The sequence below is a fragment of the Peromyscus californicus genome, unplaced genomic scaffold (assembly GCF_007827085.1).
Source record: "Peromyscus californicus insignis strain IS unplaced genomic scaffold, ASM782708v3 Scaffold_13__1_contigs__length_99412109, whole genome shotgun sequence".
Taxonomy (NCBI): domain Eukaryota; kingdom Metazoa; phylum Chordata; class Mammalia; order Rodentia; family Cricetidae; genus Peromyscus; species Peromyscus californicus.
The window spans coordinates 4,996,157-5,023,071 of record NW_026294424.1 but is presented as its reverse complement, the minus strand read 5'-3'; the positions used below and the strand labels follow the sequence as shown (position 1 = coordinate 5,023,071).

Sequence of the window (26,915 nt, the reverse complement as noted above, 5' to 3'; positions counted from 1 at the left end):
AAACTCATCTCCAACAAAGCTATAGAGATATTGGCACATTTCTCATAGGTTTAAATGTAATATGTTTTTTTTTTCCTTCCTTTTACTTTTTTTCTTTTTAAATGCTGTAGTGTTCTAAGAACCAAAGCATCTAGGCTGGATGGAATTTAGCATCAGAAAAAGCCCTCTTTCTGTTCAGAAAGTTGTAAAGTGCATGAAGATGAAGCAGGCACCAGAAATCCTTGGCAATGCAAATGGGAAGACTCAGAACTGTGAAGTGAATCATGAATGTTCTGTATTCCTCAGCAAAACTCAACTTTCTAACAGCCTACAAGAGGGGGTCATGCAGAAATTTAATGGCCATGATGCACTCCCCTTTCTTCCAGCAGAGAAGTTGAAAGATCTTACTTCCCGAGTGTTTAATGGAGAACCTGGTGCTCATGATGCTAAATTGTGTTTTGAATCCCAGGAAGTGAAAGGAATTGGGACACCACCCAATACTACTCCTATTAAAAATGGCTCTCCAGAAATTAAACTGAAAATCACAAAAACATACATGAATGGGAAACCTCTCTTTGAATCTTCAATTTGTGGTGACAGTGCTGCTGATGTGTCTCAGTCAGAAGAAAATGGACAAAAATCGGATAATAAGACTAGGAGGAACAGGAAGAGGAGCATAAAATATGACTCTTTACTGGAGCAGGGCCTTGTGGAAGCAGCTTTAGTGTCCAAGATCTCAAGTCCTGCAGATAAAAAGGTATTTGTGAAGGATTCTATTGGGTTATATGACAATGAATGGTGTACATGAGACCCATGTGCGATACCTTAAAACTATGATGGCCGTTGGAAGGGATGGGGACCAACCCTGGTGCTGGCAGTTGCTGTTTTTTTGCCTTGGTCCTATACAGGTGATATTGATTGAGGCTTGGTTCCTAGTTGGTTGTTGGGCTTCCAAATATTTGGACATTATTATCTTTAGATACCATAGCCACTAGTTGTGCCACTTGAGAGGCCCAATTGGGTTAACCATTCAGGATTAAAATGGCTAAAAGAAAACTGGGTGTGGTGGTCAAAACCTTTAATTCTAGCACTCAAGAGACAGAGGTAAGCAGATCTCTGAGTTCAAGACCAGCCAGGATTACATATTAAGACCCTGTCTAAAAAAACAAGAACAGTTATTTCTGAATCTAAGTCTGTCACTTTTCACGACCTTGTTAGGTCTACTGTTTTTATGGGTTCCATCTGCCAGGAATTCTTAGACTGACTGGTTAGTGGAGATACATTAGACTTAAGTATGTGCCGAACAGTGAATAATGGAGCAGAGCTGTACTATGCAGAGGTGCTACTGTCATGTTTTCTGCATATGCCACTGTCTACTTTGTGGTCTCTTCAACCAAGTGGTTCAGTAGTTGGCTGCCTCCTTGACAATAAGACTATGTCACACACTTTCTTATTCTTGGTTTTTACTGCAGAGCCCAGTACTTTGTATATAAGTGGGCATGTGCTGGTTAATTCATCAAAGGCTGAGGAGGAAAAGCCCTAACTTCAAGTGGAAGAACATGTGGTTCTTACTCTGTTAAATGGTTTGTGTCACCAGTGTCATAAAAATGACCTGCAGGGTGGTCCTGACGCTTGAATAAGTATAGATCATGTAAGACAGCTAAGTGACCTTGGCCTTGGTACAAAGAAATAGGGACACCGAACAGATCTCTGCTCATCCAGGCTGATGGCCTGGAGGGTACTAGGTGTTTGTTGACATTCAGTTGCAGCTGGGAAAACTCAGAGCAGGTAAGTTGAAACTCGTAAGAATTGTGGACATCATGAAAGTTGAAATATTTAGTTTAATATTGTAGTTTTGAAATTTTGTTCAGAATTACCACAGATAAAGAACAGTAGAAATTTCCTTGAAATCCTTAAAACCACAAAGTACTTTGAGGGTTTAAAAACAGTGGTTTTGAAGAGCTGTTCTTCTCTTGCTAATATAATTCCAAAAGTAAATCTTTGTTTTTCCTTTTTTTGGAGTGGAAGGGGACACTATGTAGCCCTTGCCTGGAACTCAGATATCTGTCTCTGCTTCCTAGATGCTGGGCTTTGAGATTAAGGTTATGTACCACCATGTGCAGCCCAAAGGTCAGTCTTTTAAAAGACCAGTATAATAAACCTGGGCTGATTCAGAGGTTTTTGATTATGCCTATAGATGAGGTGAACCTTAAGCTTTCACAGTTCTTTGAGGAGGTCTATGCATGTTGTCACAGACTAGACTTTTCTTCCTACTTCTGCCACTGGATTTGGTTAAAATTATCCTCTACTTACACAGTGAGGAATAGAATACTGAGATGCTGTGCAATCATTTTAGCACTAATATCTCTTGAAAATATAATATGAATCTCCAGTAGCTTTCAGTACCATGCTTACAAATTTCTAATAGCCAATGAGATTTGAGAGTAATTATGCAACAGGAGCCAGGACCTAGAATGTCTTGGGGAAGAATTGCTCTAAGAGGATGTTCAGTCTGCCTATGTTCCAGAGATGGGGAAACTGAGCTTAAGAGATCTTTGAGCACTCAGAACACATGCTCATACATGGGTACAAAGTGCTCGTCTTTACACTAATGGTGGAGCTAGGGCGTCTGCTTCAGCACAGGAGGTTGATATATTGATTGAGGCACATATTCTCAAAGATCCACTATCAGATACTTATGTGGTCAGAGTAGGGGCAATCTGTTTTGAGGGTTCTGTGAATAAAGCACCAACTTTGTAATATTGAGAATTTGCTATGTATCCAGCTTTCTGATAATGCTGTAGGTGAGAATGAGAGAAAGCAGTTGTGACAAGTGGTTGATAGTGAAGATGAAATCTAAAATACTTTAAGGGGAACATTCTCTGAAGATTGAATTCAGGGCCTTAAGCATGGAAGTGCTCTTCCAATGAGTTATACCCCAGTCCTCTCCATACATGATTTGAGCCTTTAATTAACTTCTGCTTTTAAACCTCTGATTAATACTTGTTCTTTGTAGATAGAAGGCTGAATTTAAGGATAATTACTAAATGTTAATATTTATTTTTTGTTGTTCGCTTTTCAGATTCCAGTTAAGAAGGAGTCCTGTCCAAATACTGGCAGAGACAGAGACCTCTTGTTGAAATACAACGTGGGTGATTTGGTGTGGTCCAAAGTGTCAGGTTACCCTTGGTGGCCTTGCATGGTTTCTGCTGATCCACTCCTTCACAACCATACCAAGCTTAAAGGTATTAAATATTGACTCTTTTTTCCATATTCCTGTTTGCACCAAACCTTTCTTTTTTTTTTTTTTTTTTTTTTTCGAGACAGGGTTTCTCTGTGTAGCTTTGCACCTTTTCCTGGAACTCACTTGGTAGCCCAGGCTGGCCTCGAACTCACAGAGATCCGCCTGGCTCTGCCTCCCGAGTGCTGGGATTAAAGGCGTGCGCCACCACCGCCCGGCTTGCACCAAACCTTTCTAATTTGCATGTTTCTCATGCTTTGCTGAATGGCCTTACTAGCTACTTTTGCATCTTTGCCCAAGGTGGGTGATTGGTTCAGATGTGACACATTCATGTCTTAAATATAGGCTTCATCTGATTGAACTAATAGGGAAACAACTGTTTAAGAAAAATATTGTTAGATTTATTTTATATGTGCAAGTGTTTTGCCTTCATGTATGTACATGAGCCCCATGTATAACTAATGCCCATAGAGGCCAGAAGGCATTGGCTCTCCTGAAACTGGACTTATGGATGGTTATGAGCTACCACATGTGTGCTAAGAACTGAGCCTGGGTCCTCTGCAAGAACAAGTGCTGTAAACTACTGAGCCATCTCTCTCTAGCTGGGGAAACAGTCTTTACCTTTGTATTAGCTCCCAAGTTTTATGACAAAAATTACTGCGTAAATATATAGTGATTGCTTATTTGTAGATTAATATTTTATAATAAATTTGAATTATAAAAATCTCCATTTATTTCATTAGACTCGGGAAGGGGGAAATCTAGAAATGATAATCTTTAACTTAGAAAATTTGAATAGATAAATTTGCTCATGAAACGGTTAAAGAATATATTAGCCGGGCAGTGGTGGCACACACCTTTAATCTCAGCACCCAGGAGGCAGAGGCAGGTGGATCTCTGGGAGTTCAAAGCCAGCCTCAGTTTCAGGACAGGCTCCAAAGCTGCACAGAGAAGCCCTGTCTCTAAAAACAAAAAACAAAACAAACAAACAAACAAAAAGCAAAAGAATATATTTAAAACGTAGTTACTGATACAAAGCAAATTAAAAATAATTTAGCCCCTAAGTATGTTAATTTCATAAGAACAACCCCACAGAGTGTGGTTTGAGGGGAAAAGTAACAAAGGATCATGTGGTTTGAGTGGGTTTGGTTTTTGTTTGTTTATTTTTTTAGACTTGGTCTTGTAGTCATGATCCTTCTGCTTCAGCCTCTAGTGCTGGGTTGTGTGCTACTGTGCCTGGCTTTGGAAACTTCTTCTAGAATAAAGTTTTGAATTTGATTTGAAGAAGGTGAGTTGTGTTAGGAACAGAGTTTGACTGGACAAGTTTATGCTCTTGACCTGTGTTTCTCAGAAATGTGGGCAACCACAGTTGTGTGGCTATACAAGATTTTGATATTCTGGCCCAGAACTGCTGCTGGCCACTCAGTCTTGTGTGGCCCTTTGTGGTTTACCAAAGCATTTGCCTCCCGGTCTTTGGCCATAGTCTTGAGGTCTGATAGGAGTGGTACCTGCTCCCAGTTGGGTCTGGGTCCTTGTGTTGTCACCTGCATGCCACACAAGTTTGTTAGCTGGCTATGGGCAGGCAGTTGCAGGGAATGACATAGGATCATAGTTGGGGGCAAGTTTGGACTGGAAGGGATGTGCTCAAGATAAGGAAAACCTGACCGCCTTGCTGCATCCTGCCTTGGCTTCTGTTGTAAGGGTGTAAGGTTTTGCTGTGGTGATGAGAAACAGTTATGGTCTGTAGGGCTGGTAGCAGGAGAGGAACCTGTTGTTTGGTTTTGTCTTTGTCTCCCTGGAAGACTTTTGATATTCCAATTTTTTTCCAGAATGAGGAGAATCCTTCCCAAGGTGCTCTGGGAACCCTGAGATGTACCTCAAGGTGTCCAGACTGGGAATGTTTATGTATCCCTTTGAGGGAGGATAAACCCCTTCATGTGTCATTTATAGCCTTGGTGCAGTCATGTTGGGGGCGTTATAAGAGGAGCTGCCACTTTCTTTTCAGCTGTTCAAAATAGTAAATCTAACTTCTGCATCATTTATACACTAACTACAGTGTCCAGAATTTTTAGTCTGTTTATATAGAACAGTGTTAAAATTTCTTACCAAGGGATGGCAAGAAGGCTCAGTGGGTAAAGGTACTTGTAGCTCCCTACCAACCCTGATGACCTGAGTTTGATGTCTAGTTCTCACATGGTGGATGGAAAAATCAGTGCACATTATGATGTGCATATGCACATGCATAAACACACACAGAGAATAAATGTTAAAAAATAGTTTTCTCCACTGAGATAATATATCTTCCATTTTCTACTTGTAATTTCTGTCAGCTTCTACTTTACCTAGTTGGGGGCTTTCATGTCCCACCAAGGTCTAAATCATAACCTCAAGCATGCTGATGCCTATCTTTTATCCTTTGGAGTTCTGTGGTCTTTTGTCTATGTGACTTTCTCTGTACTTTATTCTTGTTTCTGTACATAGTTGGCCTTGCTTGCATTTAAGGCTTTTCTTCTTTCTCAGGTTTAGCTCTGAGGTGGTCTTGTGTCTTTTGGGATTGACTCTGAGTACATACAAGGCAACTCAGTAGGCTCCACAGAATCTGGAGAATCTCTGGGCAAGCCTCTCTCTCGTTTAGAGGGCCTGGGGTCACACTGTAGACTGTTCTGATAAGAGGTATTAAGAGAGGAAAGGAGCATAGTGCTCAACTGAACTCCAGAATGTTTAGAGGGGACAGGCTCTTCTAAGTACATGTGTGGGCAGGGGTCATATAGATTATGATTCATGAACATTAGATTTGCATAGTAAGAGATTACTAATCATTGATGCTGGATAACTGACTAATTATGTGATAAAATAGAATGTTAGGGATGGTGAGATGGCTTAGCAGATAAAAAGTGCTTGATCAGTAATCTTGACTATCTGAGTTTGATTCTTGAAACTCAAGGTAGAACAGTAACTCCTGTTATCCTGGAAAGATGTCTGTTGTTTGACCTCCACCCCCCCCCACACACAAAATAAAAAATTGAAAATACTTAGAGCAGAACATCAAAGTACTCACTTATGTCAAAATAAAATTCTTTGATAAAATATTTACTTTTTTTCTTTTGTTTTTTCGAGACAGGGTTTCTCTTTGTAGCTTTGTGCCTTTCCTGGAACCCACTTGGTAGTCCAGGCTGGCCTGAACTCACAGAGATCCACCTGGCTCTGCCTCCCGAGTGCTGGGATTAAAGATGTGTGTGCCACCACCGCCCGACAGTTTCTTTATTTTTTTGAAACAGGATTTCTCTGTGTATTTCTAGCTGTTGTGGAACTCGCTCTGTAGATCTGGCCTCAAACTCAGAGATCCGCCTGCTTCTGCCTCCCGAGTGGTGGGATTAAAGGCATGCACCACCACTGCCTGGCAAGATTTACTTTCTATTATTATTATTATTATTATTATTATTATTATTATTATTATTTTTATTATTATTATTGGAGTTTCGAGACAGAGTTTGACTGTATAGCTCTGGCTGTCCTTGTCTCTGTAGACCAGGCTGGCCTTGAACTCAGAGATCCACCTGCTTCTGCCTCCCAAGTGCTGGGATTAAAGAAGTGCGCCAAAACTGCCTGGCTACTTTTATTATCTTAATTATGTGTATGTGGTGTGTGTCTGTGTATGTAAGTATTTCTATGTGGTAGTATGTGCACATGAGTACAGAACCCTAAGAGGCCAGAGGCCTAGGATTCCCTTACAGGCAGTTGTGAGCCATTATGTGGGTGCTAGGAATTGAATTTGGGTACTCTGGAAAAACAGCAAGCACTCTTAACTGCTGAGCCATCTCTTCAGCTCCCAGATAAAATTCTTACAGGTTAAAGATACTCATAAGAAAAAAGAAAAGAAAGATGTGCATGTGATGAGGCACGCCTTTAATCCCAGTACTAAGGAGGCAGAGGTAGGCAGATCTTTGTGAGTTCGAGGCCAGGCTGGTCTACAGAGCAAGTTCCAGGACATGCTCCAGAACTACACAGAGAAACCCTGTCTCGAAAAACAAAAAAAAAACCAAACAAACAAAAAAAGAAAGCCAGGAAGGAAAGAACTCTAGAAATACAATACTTAAACCTAGTGTGGTAGTTTATGCCTATAATTCTAGCACTGAGGAGGTGCTATAAAGGAAAAAGATAGTGAGGCCCTGTCTAAAAGAGAAAAAAAAAGTATTTGGGCATGGTGCCACACACCTTTACTCCCAGCATCTGGAAGCAGAGACAGTTAGATCTCTGTGAGCTTGAGGCTGGCCAGGGCTACATAGTGGGACCTTGTCTCAACTAAAAAAGTAGGAGCTTAAGAGATGGCTCAGCGGTTAAGAGCACTGGTTGCTCTTCCAGAGGTCCTCAGTTCAATTCCCACATAGTGGCTCACAACTATAATTGTATATAACTGTCTATATAACTCTGTACAGAAGTCAGGTAGTGGTGGCACACGAGTTTAATCACAGCACTCGGGAGGCAGAGGCAGGTGTATTTCTGTGAGTTTGAAGTCAGCCAGCCTGCCTGGTCTATAAAAGTGAGTTCCAGGACAGCCAGATGTAGCAGGCTTTCTTGGACCACCAGCCTCCAAATCATGACACAGAAACTTAATTATTAATTATGAATGTTCGGCCTTAGTTTAGACTTGTATCTAGCTAGTTGTTTGTTTGTTTTTTTTTAAACTTAAATTAGCCCACTTCTTTCAATCTGTGTGCTTCCCTGAGGCTTGTTTACCTCAACTATGTACTGTCTATTCTTCTTTCCTGTTTCTTCTGTGGCTGACTAGCTGGTTCATGGCTGGCAGACAAAGCAGCCTTACACTTAAGAACACAAATAAATCTTTAAAAAGTAACATTATTTTACAAACTTTGGGCCAAGCTATAGTAATCTGTTTATCAACAGATATATCAAAATTATCCTTTCTGTGTTATTAACTGTTTTTATTTTTTGAGACAAGGTTTCTCTATATAGCCCTGGTTGGCCTGGATTTCTCCCAATAGACCGACCAGACTCACTTCAAACTTGCAGAGATAAACCTGAATCTGCATTCTGAGTACTGGGATTAAAGGTGTTTGCCATCACCCTTGGCTAGACATTAAATTTCTTTCTTCCTTAAAAAAAACCCAAAAAAACAAAATAACTTTTAAGTTATGTGTATATGTCTATGTATGTGTATGTGTGAGTGCAGGTTCCTGTGGAGACCAGACGCATCAGATCCTTCTAAGTTGGAGTTGCAGGTGGTTGTAAGCCATGCAGTGTGGGTGCTGGGAATAGAACTTGGCTCCTCTGGAAGAGCAGCAAGTGCTCTTAACTGCTGAGCCATCTTTCCAGCCTGACATTAACTATTTCTAAACATCATTTAAATTAATAGCAATTGTAGATGTAACCAACCGTCTTATTAAATAAGAAACACAGAGCCGATTCAGAGAAGAAAGTCAAGAGGTGAGAACTAAGAGCCTTACCCTTCCCGCTTCAGCCAAGAGAGCTCTCCGAAAAGGACCTGCTTCCTGTGTGTTTGTCTTTAAATAGTCTTTCTGTTTTGCCTTCTCATTGGTTGTAAACCCAAACACATGACTGCTTCATCACTGCCTGTCTGTAGAGACTTCCAGGTCTTCTGTGGTTGGGATTGAGATTAAAGGCGTGTGTCTCCAATGCTGGCTGTATCCTTGAACACACAGAGATCTACCCAGCTCTGTCTACCATGTGCTGGGATTAAAGGTGTGTGCCACCACCACCACCACGCTCTTGCTATGGCTCTAATAGCTCTGACCCCCAGGCAACTTTATTTATTAACATACAATTAAAATCACATTTCAGTACAAGTAAAATACCACCACATTTCCCCTTTTCTATTTTAATAAAAAGAAAAAAAAAGAAAAAGGTTATAACAAAAGAAAAACTATACACAAAAGTACAACAATTATATACAATATATACAAGTAATGAATATCTAAACAATGTCTAGTCCATTTGTATTTGACAAATTCAGAGAAAATAATTTCATTATCCTGTTTTGGTAAGTCCAAAATGTATCTAATTCACTTTCTATCCTAATTAATCTTCAACTATAACTAACTAACCTTCAACTATAACTAACTAATCTTCAACTCCCTCAGAGACCCAAGAAGGAAATAATATTAGCTAACAAAAATAAAAACAGGAAGTGCATGCAAGCAACTTCCAAAAAATTTGTGAGTTGGCAGAAACAGCCAGCTGCCTGGACAGTCACCTGAGGTTTCTCCGCAGTGCTGGGGTATCATCTTCAACCTATAGGCTTAGCGTATCTGACAGACTCATTTGTGAAGTAGGATGTACACAAGGTCAACAGTTCAACCTCACGTTGGGTGAGAGCAATCCATGTACCAGAAACACCTGAATTCCACTAGTGTCAAATTCAGGATTTTAAATTCTGTAAATTGTTGATGGTTTTTTAATTTAGCTGTCCATTCTTCTTGGCTGTGTATATATGGCTTCATCTCAGCATCCCGTTCTTCTCCACATCCCTCTATCAAATGCCAGTGTACTATTGAGAGGCGTGAGCTTAGTTACTCTTCAAGAATAACTGTTTCAGCTGCTGTTCCATTGCACATCAGAAGCCATCGGCCCACTGTCTGTTCAGCTGCCTTCGAAGAAAAGGGCACTGTACCTTTTCTGAATTGCGAAGGCCACTTCAGGGATGGTGCCATATTGTCCTGGCCTCAGAAGATGCCTTTTGATAAAGCCATAACCACACTTGTTTTTGGCAAGAATCAGTAGTCCTTTGTTTCATGTCCTGTCTGTCCATTTTGTCCTGTTGATTCGAGGATACTTTGTTGTCCAGTGGCTAACTTTTGCCACAATGAAAGTTAACTCCATACGCAGTTTCTTCAATGCCCATATTTTCTCTGAAGTAGATTGGTACTGCCAGGAGCCGACATGTCTCAAAAAAGAAAAATTTTCTAAGTTATTAAAACATTTTAAATGCCATATTCTGTAGATCTCTGAAGGGTTTGAAGATGACCTGTCTAAAATATATCTGCTCAATTTTTAAAACATATCTAATATGACTACAAGTTCTATTGTAATGTCTAACTACTAACTTTCATTTCTTTATATCCTAATAGTTGGTAATAATAACATTCAAGGATCAGAAAATTGCATTGTTAAATGAACGGTATAAGTACAATTAGAAATATACATATAGCATTTTCTAACAATATCAATTTCAATATATATAATTTGTATACAATATAAAACAATCCAATCCAATGTAAAGTATTTAAAACTAGTAATTGTCTTTTTCTTCTTTCTTTCTCTCTCTTTTTTTAAAAACAAGAACCTTAAATCTAATCTCCTTTGTTTAGCCTTTTTTCCTAACACTTGACAACAACTTGTAACCAACCCCCCTAAACAATGAAAATTATCCCAGACCCAAAACCCATTAAAAAGACCAAAAAAACCACCCGTCCCACACCACCTCTTTGGGAATGTGGGGTTGTATTCTTAAAATTGCTTCCTGCTGGGTATGGGCGAAGGTATCTTTATCCTGAAAGAAAAATTTTAGGTTAATTGTCAAATTCTAGGAAAGGTAACTATATCCTTTATTATCCAGTCTGTGTATAATGCCAAAGTAGATGATGTTTGTCAGCTTATTGATATTATTATTGTCCACGTGGAATTATTGTTGTTGTGGGGCCCCATCTTCTTCCTGGAGACTTCAGTTGATGTTAGGCCTGGCCGTGATTTCCTGCAGAAAACTGATAAGAGACTTGAACACAAAGACATATCTATGTAGCTAATTGAAACCTTTTTTTTAGAATTAGTTAGTACTCTATATGACCATTCATATCTTAGCAAAGTTTAAAATGTATATCTGTATATCTATATTAATCTTGTAAATTTTGATATAAAATTTATACTTTAAGAAAAGTTTAAAGAATCAGAATAGAATCAAAGAGTTGAGATTAGTAATAGAATAGTCCCTTAATTAATTTGGCTTTTCTCCTGTCCCATAGCAGAAGATGGCTCTTTTCTTCTGGCATGATACAGGGAGTTTGCATTTTCCTTTTAACAACATGCTTGAGTTTAAAGAAGGAGAGAGCCATTCTCCAACTCCAAAGTCAGCTTTAAATTTTAATTGAACTGGGACTATTAGAAGACCAATAGTGTTAAATCTTTAGAGAAAAGCAGAAACAAACATTTAGGAAGACATAAAATTTTTTAGATAATATATACCCATACGCCGTTTCACTCTGTTTCCTGGGATAGATGATTTGTCCCTTTTCTTCAGTTGTCTCATTTGTCCAGTGTTCTTCAGATTCCTTAACCTTCATTCTCCTAAAAGACAAAAACAAAAACCTTTCCCCAAGACTAATTTTGGGGATGTTCCTTTTTGGCAAGTTATTATCTGATTAAATGAAAAGACATGTGTTACTGGTATAAGTTAGTTTAAATTGGATGTTCATGCTGGTTGATGAACTATCACCTCCTCTAATTAAGAGGTTTCTCTTGTTCAAATCGAACCTTTATCAATTTTAATGGTACCCACAGCTTATCTTCTCCTGTAGAAACAAAAGCAAAACCTCGTCCCCAACGTAACACATATCCTGGTTTCCATTCTGAGGTCAGCACGTCCTTAAAGTATATAGGCTGATTTAATTCTCTAGGTTTTTCTATTATCCAATGTCTCTCTTAGCTGTTCCTTTCTCATTGGCATTAAGAAAATTTTCAAAGTTAATAGAGCAATATGCAGTCTATTTCTGGGGGTTTTTGTTACCCCTTTCTGTTTATTTAGCATATCCTTTAGAGTTCTGTTTGATCTTTCTATAACTGCTTGACCTGTAGGATTATGTGGTATGCCTGTAATATGCTTTATATTGTAATAAGCAAAAAACTGTTTCATTTTAACAGAGACACATGATAGAGCATTGTCAGTTTTGATTTGTGCAGGTATACCCATGATGGCCATAACTTCTAGCAAATGAGTGATTACAGAATCAACTTTTTCAGAACTCAAAGCAGTTGCCCATTGAAATCCTGAATAAATATCGATGGTATGGTGTACATATTTCAATTTTCCAAATTCTGCAAAGTGAAACACGTCCACCTGTCAGATTCAATCCTTTGAGTACCCTTTGGGTTACATCCTGCTGGTGATGGTGTTTGATTGTAGAAGGAACAAGTAGGACATTTCTGTACTATTTCTTTGGCTTGTTGCCAGGTTATGGAAAAATCCTTTTTTAAACCTTTACTATTGACATGATGTTTTTTATGAAATTTTGAGGCCTCCAGCACATTTCCTATCAATAATTTATCAATCTCATCATTGCCTTGTGCTAGAGGGCCTGGCAGACCAGTATGGGATCAGATGTGAGTTATATATAAAGGATGACTCCTTTTCCTGATTGTATCTTGTAATTGAATAAATATAGTGAAGTTAATTCTGAAGCATCAGGGATAAATTCTGTAGTCTCAATATGTAATACCACTCTTTCAGCATACTGAGAGTCAGTTACTATGTTGAGAGGTTCTGATAAATCCATTAATACCAACAGAATAGCATACAATTCTGATTTTTGAACTGAATTATAAGGACTTTGAACCACTTTACTTAAATTAAAACCATATGTGGCTAACATAGCTATGAACCTGTGAGTGCAAGGCCAGTCAAGTCTACATAGTGAGACCTTTTCTCAAAAAAGAACACAACAGAAAAATTAAAAAGTAATCTTAAAAATTTGCGCCGGTGGTGGTGGTGGTGGTGGTGGTGGTGGTGGTGGTGGTGGTGGTGGTGGTGGTGGTGGTGGTGCACGCCTTTAATCCCAGCACTTGGAAGGCAAAGCCAGGTGAATCTCTGTGAGTTCAAGGCCAGCCTGGTCTACAAAGTGAGATCCAGGACAGTCTCCAAAGCTACACAGAGGAAACCCTGTCTTGGAAAAAAAAACCAAAAACACAAACAAAAACAAAAATTTGGAAAAAAAAAAAACAAAAACAAAAAAAAGTTTGTAACGAGGGCTGGAGAGTTGGCTTAGAGGTTAAGAGCATTGGCTGCTATTCCAGAGGACCCAGGTTGAATTCCCAGCACTCTCATGGCAGCTCACAACCGTCTGTAACTCCAATTCCAAGGGACCTGATGCCCTCACACTGATATACATGGCATATAGACCACAAATGCACATAAAGTACATTAAAATTTTTGTAATGAAAAATTGATAGTGAAGCGTTATCTCCTGCCTTCTCCTTCCCAACTGAGAGGTAATTTGTTTGTTTGTCTGTTTTTTGTTTTTCAAGACAGAGTTTCTCTGTTTATCCCTGGCTGTCCTGAACCTCTCTCTGTAGATGAGGCTGGTCTTAAACTCACAGAGATTCACCTGCCTCTGTCTCCCAAGTGCTGGCATTAAAGGTGTGTACCATTTTTTTTAAGTGTTGTATGAGTATTTGCCTCTGTGTATGTATGTGTACTAGTGCTAGAAGGAGGCCAGGAAAGGCACTGGATCCCCCTAGAACTCGAATTATGAACAGTTATCAGTTACCATATGGGATTCTGGGGGACTGATCAGACATGAGTCCTCTGTAAGAACAGCAAGTGTGCTGAGTGGTGGGTGCATGACTTTAATCCTAGAACTTGGGAGGAAAAGGCAGGCGGATCTCTGAGTTTGAGGCCAGCCTGGGCTACGGAGTGCATTCCAGGAAAGGCTCCAAAGCTACACAGAGAAACCCTGTCTCAAAAAAAAAACCAGCAAGTGCTCTTAACCACTGAGTCATCTCTCTGGCCTTAAGAGATTTTTTTGTTTTTAAGATTTTATTTATTGGGGCTGGAGAAATGGCTCAGCCAGAGGACCTGGGTTCAGTTCCCAGCACCCACATGGCGGCTCACAACTAACTGTAAGTCCAGTTCCAGGGGACCTGACACCCTCACACAGAAATACAGGCAGGAAAAACACATAAAATAAAAACAAAATAAACAATAAAAAAAGAAAAAGATTGTATTTATTTATTTATTATATATTACAGTGTTCTACCTGCATGTATGCTTGTGCACCAGAAGAGGGCACCAGATTTCATTATAGATGATTGTGAGCCACTATGTGGGTGCTGGGAGTTGAACTCAGGTCCTTTAGAAGAGCAGCCAGTGCTCTTAACCTTTGAGCCATCTCTCCAGCCCTTAAGATTTTTTAATAAATATATTTTACTTTTTATTTTATATGTATGAGTATTTGTCTGAGTGTGTGTTTATGCACACATGTTGGAGGCCAGAAGAGGGCATTGGGTCTCCTGCAACTGGAGTTAATAGATGCCATATAGGTGTTAGGAATTGAACCCAGACATATATGCAGGCAAAATACCTATACACATAAAATAATAAAAGTAAAAATTAGCCAAGCGTGGTGGCACACTCCTTTTATCCCAGTTCTCTCTAAGCAGAGGCTTTGTCTTAGAGAGTTGGACTCACCTTAGCCCCTTTATTGGTGGCATCTTCTTTTGTTTGTCCCTCAACCCCCCAAGGTTTTTCTATGCAACAGCCCTGGCTGTTCTAGAACTTGCTCTGTAGACCAGGGTGGCCTCGGACTCACAGAGATCCACCTTCCTCTGCCTCCCAAGTGCTGGGATCAAAGGCATGTGTCACCATTGCCTGGCAATTGGAGGTGTCTTTGAAAGATTCAATGAAAATGTTTTTCTTCTGGGTGCTTTAGCTATCCAGGAAGTCTGCTTTTATTTCCATTAGGATAAGGGTTAAAGATCTTTTTAATTCTTATTACTGAGATCTACTTTTTGGCTGGCTTACCTGTGTTCTACCTCTACTTCAACCTTAGGAAATTCTGAAATTTCAAGGGATAGTAGTCTCTTTGCTCATCCCTCTGGCTGCATTGAGAGATGTTTCTCCCTGCAGCTAAGAGTGACATGTAGCTAAAGTTTTCCTGCCTAGCCCACAGTCAGGACAAATCTGTCTCTCCTGCCAGTCCCACAGCCGCTCAAACCCGACCAAGGTAAACACAGAGACTTATATTGGTTACAAACTGTATGGCCGTTGCAGGCTTCTTGCTAAATGTTCTTACAGCTTAAATTAATCCATTTCCATTAATCTATACCTTGCCACATGGCTCGTGACTTACCGGCATCTTCACATGCTGTTTCTCATCATGGCGGCTGGGCAGTGTCTCTGTGTCTCAGCCTTCCTCTTCCCAGCATTATTCTCCTCCTTGTCCCGCCTATACTTCCTGCCTAGCCAATGGCCAATCAGTGTTTTATTTATTGACTAATCAGCAACACATTTGCCATACAGAACATCCCACAGCAGTGACAGCAAGGAATATCTGAGGGGTTTGCTATGGTCTCAGCTGCTCTTAAGGTTGAGTACTCTTATTCTAAGCATTGTGCCCATGGTGGCTAGAAGAGGGTATCAGATCCCCTGGAATTGGGTTGGCCAGTCATCAAGAGTAGGGATGGATGTGTTAGTGAGTCCAGCCCAGTGTATTGCCCTTTCAGTGCTCCTGTTTGCTGCACTGAAAGCTCCCTTTTGCTGATGTCTTGTCCTGTCTAAAATCTCTTTAAGAAGATATTTAAAAGGAAGATGAAGAAATGTTCTTATTTCAGCCTCCCCCCCCCCCAGTCTGCTTTTGTACCTTCTCTGTTATCTCTGATTAGTGAATTTCCTCTTGGGCATGGAGTATATAGAGGATAAAAAGGTAAAATTTATGCTGAAATTGATAAGCACAAACAGCACCAAGTAAAATAATTTCAAAGTATTAGTAGATTTGCCCAATTTCATCCCAAATTCTAATGTTCGTGGTTTTTATTTTTAAAATTAGGTCAGAAAAAAAGTGCACGCCAGTATCATGTACAATTCTTTGGTGATGCCCCAGAAAGAGCTTGGATATTTGAGAAGAGCCTTGTTGCTTTTGAAGGAGAAGAACAATTTGAAAAATTATGCCAAGAAAGTGCCAAGCAGGCACCCACAAAAGCTGAGAAAATCAAGGTGATAGAAGTCCCTTTAATGTGTTTTTAAACAAAAATTTTAATTCTTACTAAGTTTATTTTATTTTGACCTTATAGTTGCTTTAAGTGATTTCTTATGTTGGCCATTTACCTTATTTATTTATTTATTTATTTATTTATTTATTTATTTATTTATTTATTTAGAGGCAGAGTCTTATTACCTTATTTATTTATTTAGAGGCAGAGTCTTATTATGTAGCCCTGGTTTGCCTGAAACTGTAGCTTAGGCTAACCTGGAATCCTAGAGATCTGCCTGTTTCGGCCTCTGTAGCCTTGGGTTAAAGATGTCAGTTACCAGCAGGGTGTGGTGATGCACGTCTTTAATCCCAGCATTTTGGAGGCAGAGGTGGGAGGATCTCTTGTAGATTTGAGGCCAGCCTGATCTACACAGCAAGCTCCAGGACAGCCAAGGCTACACAGAGAAAAAGAAAGAGAAGGAAAAAAAGATGTCGGTCACCATGCCCAGCCTAAATTTGTCATTTACTTTTACCCAAGAATGTTATTTTTAGTTTACTTATTGATGACTCACAAAAATAACTTATTTTCTGATTTTTATTTATTTTTATAAATTATGTTAGGTAAAGAAAATAGAGTTAATTTCTAGTTTAAAGAAACAATAGTTGTTAGCTAAGTTATATCTAAAGTTTTATTGGGTTGTCCTTATCTGATATTGTAAAAGTGCTTTTAATTGAGTTACCTTTTATATTATGTAATAAAATTCATAATGATTCGGTTTTTTTTTTTTTCCAGTTGTTAAAACCTATTTCAGGGAGATTGAGAGCCCAGTGGGAAATGGGCATTGTTCAAGCAGAGGAAGCTGCTAGCATGTCAGTAGAGGAGCGGAAAGCCAAATTCACCTTCCTCTATGTGGGGGACCAGCTACACCTCAACCCTCAAGTGGCTAAGGAGGCTGGCATTGTTGCAGAACCTTTGGGAGAAATGGTGGACTCTTCAGGGGCCAGTGAAGAAGCTTCTGCAGACCCTGGATCTATGAAAGACGAGGATATTCCCATGAAGAGAAGGCGAAGAACCAAAAGGTCTAGTTCTGCTGAGAACCAAGAGAGTGACCCTGGCACAGAAAAGAGTACCCCTCCAAAGATTGCAGAAGCTGAACCTAAGAGAGGAGTAGGATCTCCTCCTGGGAGGAAGAAGTCCACAGCTTCTGCTCCACGGAGCAGGAAGGGAGACTCAGCATCCCAGTTTTTAGTCTTCTGTCAAAAACACAGGGATGAGGTAAGTACTCTGGTGGGTTCTGAGTTGTTTGTCATGCCACAGGATTTCCAAATTTGAGGAACATTCCTTTATTGCAGAATCCTCTATTTCTTAGTACACTGCTTAAGCCTTGTTTATTATTGTCTATTATTGTTGGACAACAGCCATTTGCACTCGTGTCCCTCCAAAGTGGATAAAAAGTACCAGCAACAGTGAGAAATAGGAAGCAGGTTTCATTGGGTCATCTTTTGCTGGAAACTGGGCTTACGCCTTGACATCCAGCTCTTGGTGAGCATTTTCTCTTAACAAGCTATTGTGAAGCATTCAATATGGGGCATGCTCACTTATAAAATTGGTGCATTTGTTAGCACCAAGTATGTTGAAGATTTATTTCTATGATATTTAGAAGGATAGTAATATATAAATGAGTAAAGTATTTAAATCTTTTTTTTTTTTTTTTTTTTTTACAAAGTAAGTTCAGTAAATCTTTCTTAAAATTTTTGGGAAAAATGAAAAGTCTTTTAACATTGAGACTCTGGAAAAGGCTGATGTTGTAACCCACAGAGAAAGACAAATTCTGAGCTAAGAAAGGGGTGTTGGAGACTGAGAACTTGAGTTATTATTATGTAGATCATAGTGTCTCTCTCCTTTCTCTCTTCTTCTCTCCCTTGAACACACCTTTTCGTTGTTGTTGTTATTTTGAGTTCAGCAAAAGCTCATGATTAAATCTATTTTTTAAATAAAATATATCATCTATTGGTGTCTAGGTCTCATTTCCATTGTAAGGCACCAAGACTCCTTATAGTCTGAGACTTGAAGCCCTTTCTATTATAGTGTTCATTTTAATTTTACTTTCATGGAACTTTTTGTTCAGAATCCCGAATCTGTATTAAAGTTACCAGTAATAAGTAGTATTTGGGGGCTAGAGAGATTGCTCAGTAGTTAAGAGAACTTAACTTCTTTTGTAGAGGCCCTGGATTCAGTTCCCAGCACCTACAGAGTGGCTAACAACTACCTGGAACTAGATCCAACATTCTCCTTTTGGCTTCCATGCATACTAAGCACATATGTGCTACACATACATACATGTAGGCAAACACTGATACTTATAAAATAAAAATAAATATCTATTGGAAAAAAGACAGAGAAATACTATCTGGATTAGTAAGATGGTGTGGTGTGTTTAGGTACTTTTTACCAAGCCTCATGACCCTAGTTTGATCCCTGGGACTCACATGGTAGAAGGAGAGAACCATCTCCATCAGGTTGTCCTCTGACCTCTATACATGCAACATGGCACACATATACAATAAATACCTAAGTGTAATTTAAAAATAAAAGAGCAGGGCAGTGGTGGCGCATGCCTTTAGTCTCAGCACTTGGAAGGCAAAGACAGGTGAATCTCTGAGTGTGAGGCCAGCCTGGTCTACAGAACGAATTCCTAACTATACAGAGAAATCCTGTCTCAAAAAAATCAGAGAGAGAAAGAGGGAAGGAAGAAGAAAGAGAAGAAATGAAACATTTGCTGGGTGTGGTGGCACACGCTTTTATTCCCAGAACTTGGGAGCAGAGGCAGGTGGATCTCTGAGTTTGAGGCTAGCCTGGTCTACAAAGTGAGTTGCAAGACAGCCAGGGCTACACAGAGAAACACTACCTTCAAAAACCAAAAGGAAAATAAAAATAGTATCTCTTGCCCAAGTATTATTCATGGGTGTTTAACCAGCTCCTGTTTTGTGGCAGGCAGCATGGCCTAGTGCAGGATTATGAGGAATTTGAGGAGTTGGATAAATGAATGGTTATAAGGAAATCATGGGACATGTTATTTTTATCCTTACATAGTAGCTTAGAAGTCTTCCCAGAAAAAAATGGTGGACTAGTGTTGGGAAGAAGAACCAGAACCAGTAAACCATGTTGGGCATGATGATACATAGCTGTAATTTCAGCACTATTTGGAGACTGAGGCAGGAGGATTGGGTTTGAGGCTAGCCTGAGCTACATAGGGAGAATCGCAACTCCCCCCCCCCAAAAAAAAAAAGACAAAAAGGAACCAGTAGCTTTTTCCTTGGTAATGGAAGGTTTGTTTAGTATTAGAAAATCTGTTGGAGCTGGAGAGGTGGATCAGTGGTTGAGAGCCCATACTACTCTTGGAGAGGGTTAGAGTTCTACCACCCATGTCAATTGGCTCACAACTGTTTGTAACTCTACCTCCAGGGAATCCAATGCATCTGGACTCTAATAGGCGCGCGCGCGTGTGTGTGTGTGTGTGTGTGTGTGTGTGTGTGTGTGTGTGTGTGTGTGTACATACACACACAAAAAATCATTTATTATTTAGGTACAAGATCCCAACTGTGTTGCTCTGCCTGGCCTAGAAGTCACAGAGATCTCCTTGCTTCTGCTTCCAGAATGTTGGGGTTAAATGTGTACATACTATGCCTAGTAATCATGGGTGGTTTTAAAGCTCAGTCAAAAACTGAATGTGGTGGCACACCTCTTTAATCCTAGCAGAGTCAGGCAATCTCGGAGTTCGAGGCTTGCTTGGCCTACGTGGTGAAGCCTTGTCTATAAAAAAATATACAGAAGCTGGAGAGATGGCTCAGTGATTAAGAGCACTAGCTGCTCTTTCAGAGGATCTGTGTTCAGTTCCTACCACACACAACCATCTGTAACTCCAGTTCCAGGTGTTCTGAGACTTTTCTGACCTCTGGACAACAGGTATGCACATGGTACACAGACATATATACGGACAGAACACTTTAAAAATCTGTTAAAAACGGACAAACAAAAAACCTTGGTCTATCTGGAAGAGGAGTTTGCCATCTCAGAAGAGGAAAGGATTACTTTTCTTTTTAAAGCATTTATTTATGTGTCTGTGCACCACTTCTGTCCCTGCTGCCCTCAGAGGCCAGAAAAGGGCATCACATCCCCTGGAATTGGAGTCACAGTCATTTCTCAGCCACCGTGTGGGTACTGGGAATTGAACGAGGTCCTCTAGAAGAGCAGCCAGTACTCTTAACTGCTGAACCCTCAAGGAAAGGATATCTGAAATAAGCCAAACTGACTACAAATTGTAAAGGAAGTGGTTTTTTTTTTTAAATGGAGTTTTTTTTTGTTGTTGTTGTTTGTTTTTGTTTTTTAATGTGTGAAGAACACCAAACACAACTGAAATGACAAGATTTGTCATCAGACAATCTGAAGGGACAAAACATCAATTTACAAATGAGCCTCAGTTGACTGATAAATACACTAAGATAGGTGTTGCTCAACACCACACATAGACAGGGACTTACAGACTGAATTCATGATGGCATATTATTTCATAGTCATCAGCTGAGCAACAGTGAACTTGGAGTTAGCTACTTGGAGCTTGAGAAAAGGAACAAGATAGCATTTTTTTTTTTTTTTTTTTGAGACAGGGTTTCTCCGTGTAGTTTTTGGTGCCTGTCCTGGATCTCATTCTGTAGACCAGGCTGGCCTCGAACTCACAGAGATCCGCCTGGCTTAGCCTACTGAGTGCTGGGATTAAAGGCGTGCGCCACTACCACCCACCTGGCTTAAGATAGCAATTCTTGTTCAGTGCTTGTGGGGACTAATTTATTATACCTGTTTTAGAGAGAACTTTGGCAGTACATGATGTGCTTTGTTTCTGTTCTATAATTTCATCCCTAAGTATTTACTCTAAAATAATTTCACCCTTGCATCACACCAAAGGAAGGCACAACAATATTCAACTCTAAAAAATTGTCAGTGATAGTTGTGATCTGTTCCTATAGCATATTATATATCAAAATGAATTTATTAGATGTTGAAGAAGAAAGCAAGCTGCTGTGTAGATCCTGTTGCTTCTGTAAAGTCTAAAGAATACGGTATATGCACTATTTACTTACACCTCAGTATCTACCTGTGTTCATCCAAAAAGAATAAGTGGTCAGCTGAGAAGGTGTGTGCCTCTACCCAGGTTCCAAGTATGCCCAGAGATGTGTTAACACTTAGTAGGGAACCATGGTTAACCATTGGATTTTTTATGGTACAAAGTACTTAGTAGTATATGGTTAATTTCCATGGCAATACTTCTGTGGGGAGGGTATAATGATAAGCTCTAAGTGGATACCACCAGTATTTGACACCTTGGCTGGAACATAATTGTTGAGGAGCTGTATGCTCTTATCCTTTGTAAGTTGGGCAGGTCTGTTCCAAATAGGAACTCTAGCTAGTCATATTCCAGATGGCTCTAGGCCTTTTCTTTGGTATCTAACAGAAAAGTAGGTGCTTGAGAATCTAGACTACTGCCCAGAGACCTCTTCCACTCTTTTTTCTTTCTGGGACCCAGGTTAGTTTCAGTTAACCCTTGTAGTGCTAAGAATTGTAACTGAAAGCCTAGATAGGCATCATGATGAGAACAATGTAGACCAAGGTGAAGATGCACAGAGTTCACTTACATACCCATCAGTCCCACTCCACTCAAGCCTTGAGCTATGACTGTGAGGCCACCAGGGCCATTATGTTGAGTTCAGATGCTGTTCAGAAAAGGATGACAATGTTCATAGTTCCATGTTGTTCATCCCCTTTCTCTGTGTAGTCCTGTCTGTCCTAGAACTCTCTATGTACACCACTCTGGCCTTGAATGCACAGAGATCTACCTGGCTTTGCCTCAGTGCTGGAATCTGGGATTAAAGGCATGCACCACCATGCCCAGTTAAGGCTAGTTTTTTGTTTGTTTGTTTTGTTGTTGTTGATGCTTCTATTTGGTTTTAAAATTTGTTTGTATGTGTAAAAGTATATGTGCCTGTGCCCTCAGGTTAGAGAGGCACCAGATCATTGGAGCTGGAATTACAGGCAGTTGTAAGCTGCCTCGTGTGGGTGCTGGGAATTGAACTTGGGTCCTCTGCAAGAAAGTACGTGTTAATATTTGTAACTGCTTAGCTGTTTAGGATCTCATCACTGTCATCCAGTTTTCAGACTTTGCCATGGTTAGACTTCAGAAATCAGAGTACATCCCTGTGTTGCTGTCACTTATCGTTCATGTGCTGGGATAGCAAGCACAGTTGCCTTTTTCTCATAAGTGGTGTTTGTTTGTTTGTTTGTTTTTGGTTTTTCGAGACAGGGTTTCTCTGTGTAGCTTTGCGCCTTTTCCTGGAACTCACTCGGTAGCCCAGGCTGGCCTCGAACTCACAGAGATCCGCCTGCCTCTGCCTCCCGAGTGCTGGGATTAAAGGCGTGCGCCACCACTGCCCGGCTGATGAGTGGTATTTTTTAAACTGTAGTAGAATTTCAGGTCCGCCTCTTAAGATATATGGAAATATTTAGAACTTGGCTCATTTTTTGGTTATTGTTAGATATTAACTCCCTGAGTTCTAAGCATTTATTTTTATTTTTATTTTTTTATCTATTTTTATTTTATGTACATTGGTGTTTTGTCATGGTTGTTGGGTCTCTTGGAATTGGAGTTACAGTTACAAGCTGCCATGTGGGTTCTGCGAATTGAACCTGGATCCTCTGGAAGAGCAATCATTGCTCTTAACCATTGAGCCATTCTCTCCAGCCCTCTAAGCATTTAGTACTGAACTTTTAATAAGAATGTGGCTCTCAGGATTAGTCTCAGATCACAATGTGTCAGGGCTGGAAATGCTTATTTACAAAGTTATCTGACAGGGCCTTGCAGGAGACGCCTGATACAAACGCTGATAGTTTGTCTTTAGTAAATACAAAAGACATGAAAGGTAGTAGCGATCAAAGGATTGGAAACAGTAAAAACATAAAAACCTGGGTCACAGTTATACTCTTTGGATTTTAGTGCTGTCTTGAGTCCACTGTCCATAGATTCTTCTATACATGATGTTTACAAGAATTTCATCTTTTGAAATGAATTGAATCTGTGGGTATTTTGACAATACACTTACTAGACATAAAGTCTTATGCTTCATATTCAAAAGTTTTTATTAAAAAAGCTTTTAGGCTTGTTAAATTCAATAATTTACAACTCTCCACACAAAACTCTACTTGTATATGTCACAAAAAAAAAAAGAAAAATTATACTGAAGTTATACTTGACTATACATGTTCACTGTATCTTGTATCATTCAAAGTTCAGGCATTCTAGAGAGAAAGGGTTTTTCTCTTACTCTGGAGGTTTGCTGTGCCAAGTTAGTTCTGAGAGTCCTCACGTAGCTGTACATCATAAACTACAGTAAAATGCCAAAGCGCAGCGACATATTCCAGCTACTGGTTATCAAGTAGTCATTTTGAAGCTTGACCCTTTTTTTTTTTTTATGATTTCAAATCTCTGAGAGGATGTTTAAGTATCTCTGCTGTTCATTTTTCCTGTAAAACGAGACAAAGTACTATGCTTCCTGCCCATCTTCATTGCATCCTAGACTTCGTTGTCTTTGATGCTCCTTGAGTTTCTTACTGGCTTATGCTAGTCACAGGAAAATCAGCAACAATTTCATGCGTATACCAAAGATCTAAATCTGATCCTCAGTGTCGGTTATTGCCAGTACTTCTACTTGATAAGGGAATTTTGGAAGCCAATCACAGAATTTGAAAATAAACTCTAGCTTCTCCTTAGCTGTGATGTTTTTCATTGAGGCCAAGGACTCATTATAAAACATTTTGCCAATACGAATATTTATATTTGGTTCAGGAACAAAACATTTTAGAGTGGTTTGCTGGTAGCTTATTTTAAAGCAAAGGAAAAACAACTGAGCATGAACACTATCTTTGGAGCAGTTTGTGAAAATACGGTATAAAAGTCTTTGTTTCCTGTTGTTTTAAATATTCTTATACAGAGATATTAGTAATTCTGTTTTTGGAAAATCTTAAAAAGTGCCGAAATGTTGACACTGAATACATTGGAAAACAGTGTCTTTGGTAGTAAATGTTTGCTCTTCATAAGTCTGTAATTTTCTTTCAAAGTAAATTTTGCCTTTGATACAACTAAGTTAAAACTCTTAGTTGTGTGCTAACATGTTGTATATAAACAAAACAATATGCTTTGTTGGAGGAAAATTTCCTTTCTTGGAATGTGGAAAATAAAATAAAAATTAAAAAAAAATGCTACATATTCGCCAGGCAGTGGTGGCACACACTTTTAATTCCAGCACTTGGGAGGTAGAGTCAGGCAGATCTCTGTGAATTCAAGGCCAGTCTGGTCTACAGAGTGAGTTCCAGGACAGGCTCCAAAGCTACACAGAGAAACCCTGTCTCAAAACAACAACAACAACAAATGCTACATACTCAATTCCAAAGGACTATTATTTGATTTTATGTAAATCACAATGAATTTTATGAGCGTAGACTTCTTATTGCCCTCCTTTCTGTATTCATAGGTTGTAGCTGAACATCCAGATGTCTCAGGAGAGGAGATTGAAGAATTACTTGGATCCCAGTGGAACATGCTCAATGAAAAGCAGAAAGCACGATATAATACAAAGTTTTCCCTAATGACCTCTGCCCAGTCTGAAGAAGACTCAGGTAAACATAGACCTATACAGATGTCTTTTGCTTGGGTGTGATGTATACAGTGTGGCCACATGAACAGTGTGCATGATCACATCAATACATGTTATTGCGATCCCTTATCACCAATGCAGCTCTTCTTGATGCTCTGTTTAGTACTGTAGTACTTGAAGGGGTGGTATAGGAGAGAAGAAAGAGGGAAAGGTAGGTGGTTATAGCACTCTGGGCTTAGTAGCATGGGTCAGGCCCAGTGTAGAGCAGTTAGTTCTTGGCCTGTTGGCTTGAGAACTTGCAAATGAGATGACTAGTTGACCTTCACTTAGGTGTCTCATTTCTAGGCTTTCAGTTTAAAACTTTAAAATATACTACATTAGGTATCAGTTTAGGCTATGGCAAGATGAGGAAGACTTGGAGAAAATGTGTTAACGGTGGTCAGATTTGTTATGTGTAAGCACTTAAGACACACAAGTTCCAAAAAAAAAAAAAAAACCCAAAAAAACACAAAAGCTGTTAATGTAAAAATAAAGTGTAATGTGTTTGAGTGTTAAGTAAAAATACAAAAATAGTCTGTAACTCCTAAAGTTTATTGAGTTTTGGAGATGCTAGACACAAAAGCTAAGGCATCCTAGGTAGTCTTAGAATAGCTGCCAGGTATTAGATTTTGACAGTACATACACTAGTAGCCCCTTTGCACCTCCTGGAGATACTCATCTTGATTTAGGGCTTGCTAGGTATCTTGAATTACTTTTCTTTTGCTATGACAAAGCACCATGACCAACGCAACTTATAGAAGAAAGTTTACTAGGGGCTTATAATTTCAGAGGGTGATTCCATGATCCTCATAGAAGGAAGCATGACAGAAGGCAGGTAGACATGGTGCTAGAGCGATAACAGAACTACGTCTTGATCTACAATTATCAGTCAGAGAGAGCTAACTGGGAATGGTGTGGGCTTTTGAAACCTCAAAGCCTACCCCCAGTAACACATACCCTCCAACAAAGCCACACCTCCTAATCAGTCCCAAACTGTTCCACCTACTGGGGACCAAGCATTCACATTCAAATATGTGAGTCTATGGGGGCTATTCTCATTCAGACCACCATACTAGAGTTCCATATCAGTTCATTACATTAATTTTGAATTTTGTTCAGCATGCTCGGTGTTTGTTTAGATGCTGTAATTAAAAATAGCAAGGATGTTTGGAGGTTGTGAACTTCATTTAAAATGTAAATTAAACTCATAGTGTGCTAGTATACTAAATCTTGAGTGATATTTCTTTTCAGTGACTTGTGTACTTAAAAGAGGCTGGTACTTCTGAAGCCAGGGTTAGCTTACCCTAAACAATAAGTGTATTTGGGGTTGTACTCAATAGATACATAATGATGATTTCCCCAATATTGTGTGTCAGGTAAGTGCTATTCCTCAATGTCCTTGAACCATGATTTCCAAGTCACCTAGGTGCTGAACATAAAGATATATAATCTCCCATTGTCAGGTGTTCTGCTAACTTAGTGTAGGGAACTCAGATTTCTTTAGGAAGGATTGTGTTTCATCCCAGGTAAAGTAGACAGTGTTCTGGGTATTTATGGGAAAGAAAGACAAAGAATCACCTCACAGTGGAAAACCTGCGGCTGGCTGGTCAGTACGTGGGACTCAGTGTTTAGGGTTGTGAGTGCAAACCATCTGAGCTGTCTGATTGGGTTTGCCATATGGTGTTCATAACTCCAGTAGTGGCTGCACAAACTAACTCCTGCTGTCCTCAAACTACAGACAGACCTCTTTCTACCCAGACTTCTGGCCAGTCTACAGTGGTATGGTCAAGATTAAATCCTAGTAAAGATTTTGCTGGCCTTGTTCATACTAGCCTAGAGTACTTGATTCCTTCATTAGTAATTTGAGTCCCAGACCTGAGGAACAGCCCTGTGCAGTTGTTGGCACCCAAGACATGGCACATAGGCCTCCTCCTGAGGCTTTGTGAACATGTCTATGCTGGTGTGTTCTGTCCCAAAAGATAGTGAGTTTTTGGATGATATTGTTCTTAAGTTTTGTA

The 26,915-nt window shown here is 39.6% G+C and overlaps 1 protein-coding gene across 3 annotated transcripts in view; it reads left to right on the top strand.

The window, feature by feature from the left end:
* Nsd2 (nuclear receptor binding SET domain protein 2) overlaps positions 1 to 26,915 on the top strand; it is an 85,533-nt gene that overhangs the window by 19,778 nt on the left and 38,840 nt on the right. For all 3 annotated transcript variants that reach the window (XM_052736216.1, XM_052736217.1, XM_052736218.1), the window contains 5 exons: positions 111 to 736; positions 3,062 to 3,224; positions 16,012 to 16,178; positions 16,949 to 17,431; positions 24,736 to 24,880. In XM_052736216.1, the coding sequence (XP_052592176.1) occupies positions 140 to 736; positions 3,062 to 3,224; positions 16,012 to 16,178; positions 16,949 to 17,431; positions 24,736 to 24,880 (1,555 nt within the window). In that variant the 5' untranslated portion in view covers positions 111 to 139. The remainder of the gene's footprint in view (positions 1 to 110; positions 737 to 3,061; positions 3,225 to 16,011; positions 16,179 to 16,948; positions 17,432 to 24,735; positions 24,881 to 26,915) is intronic.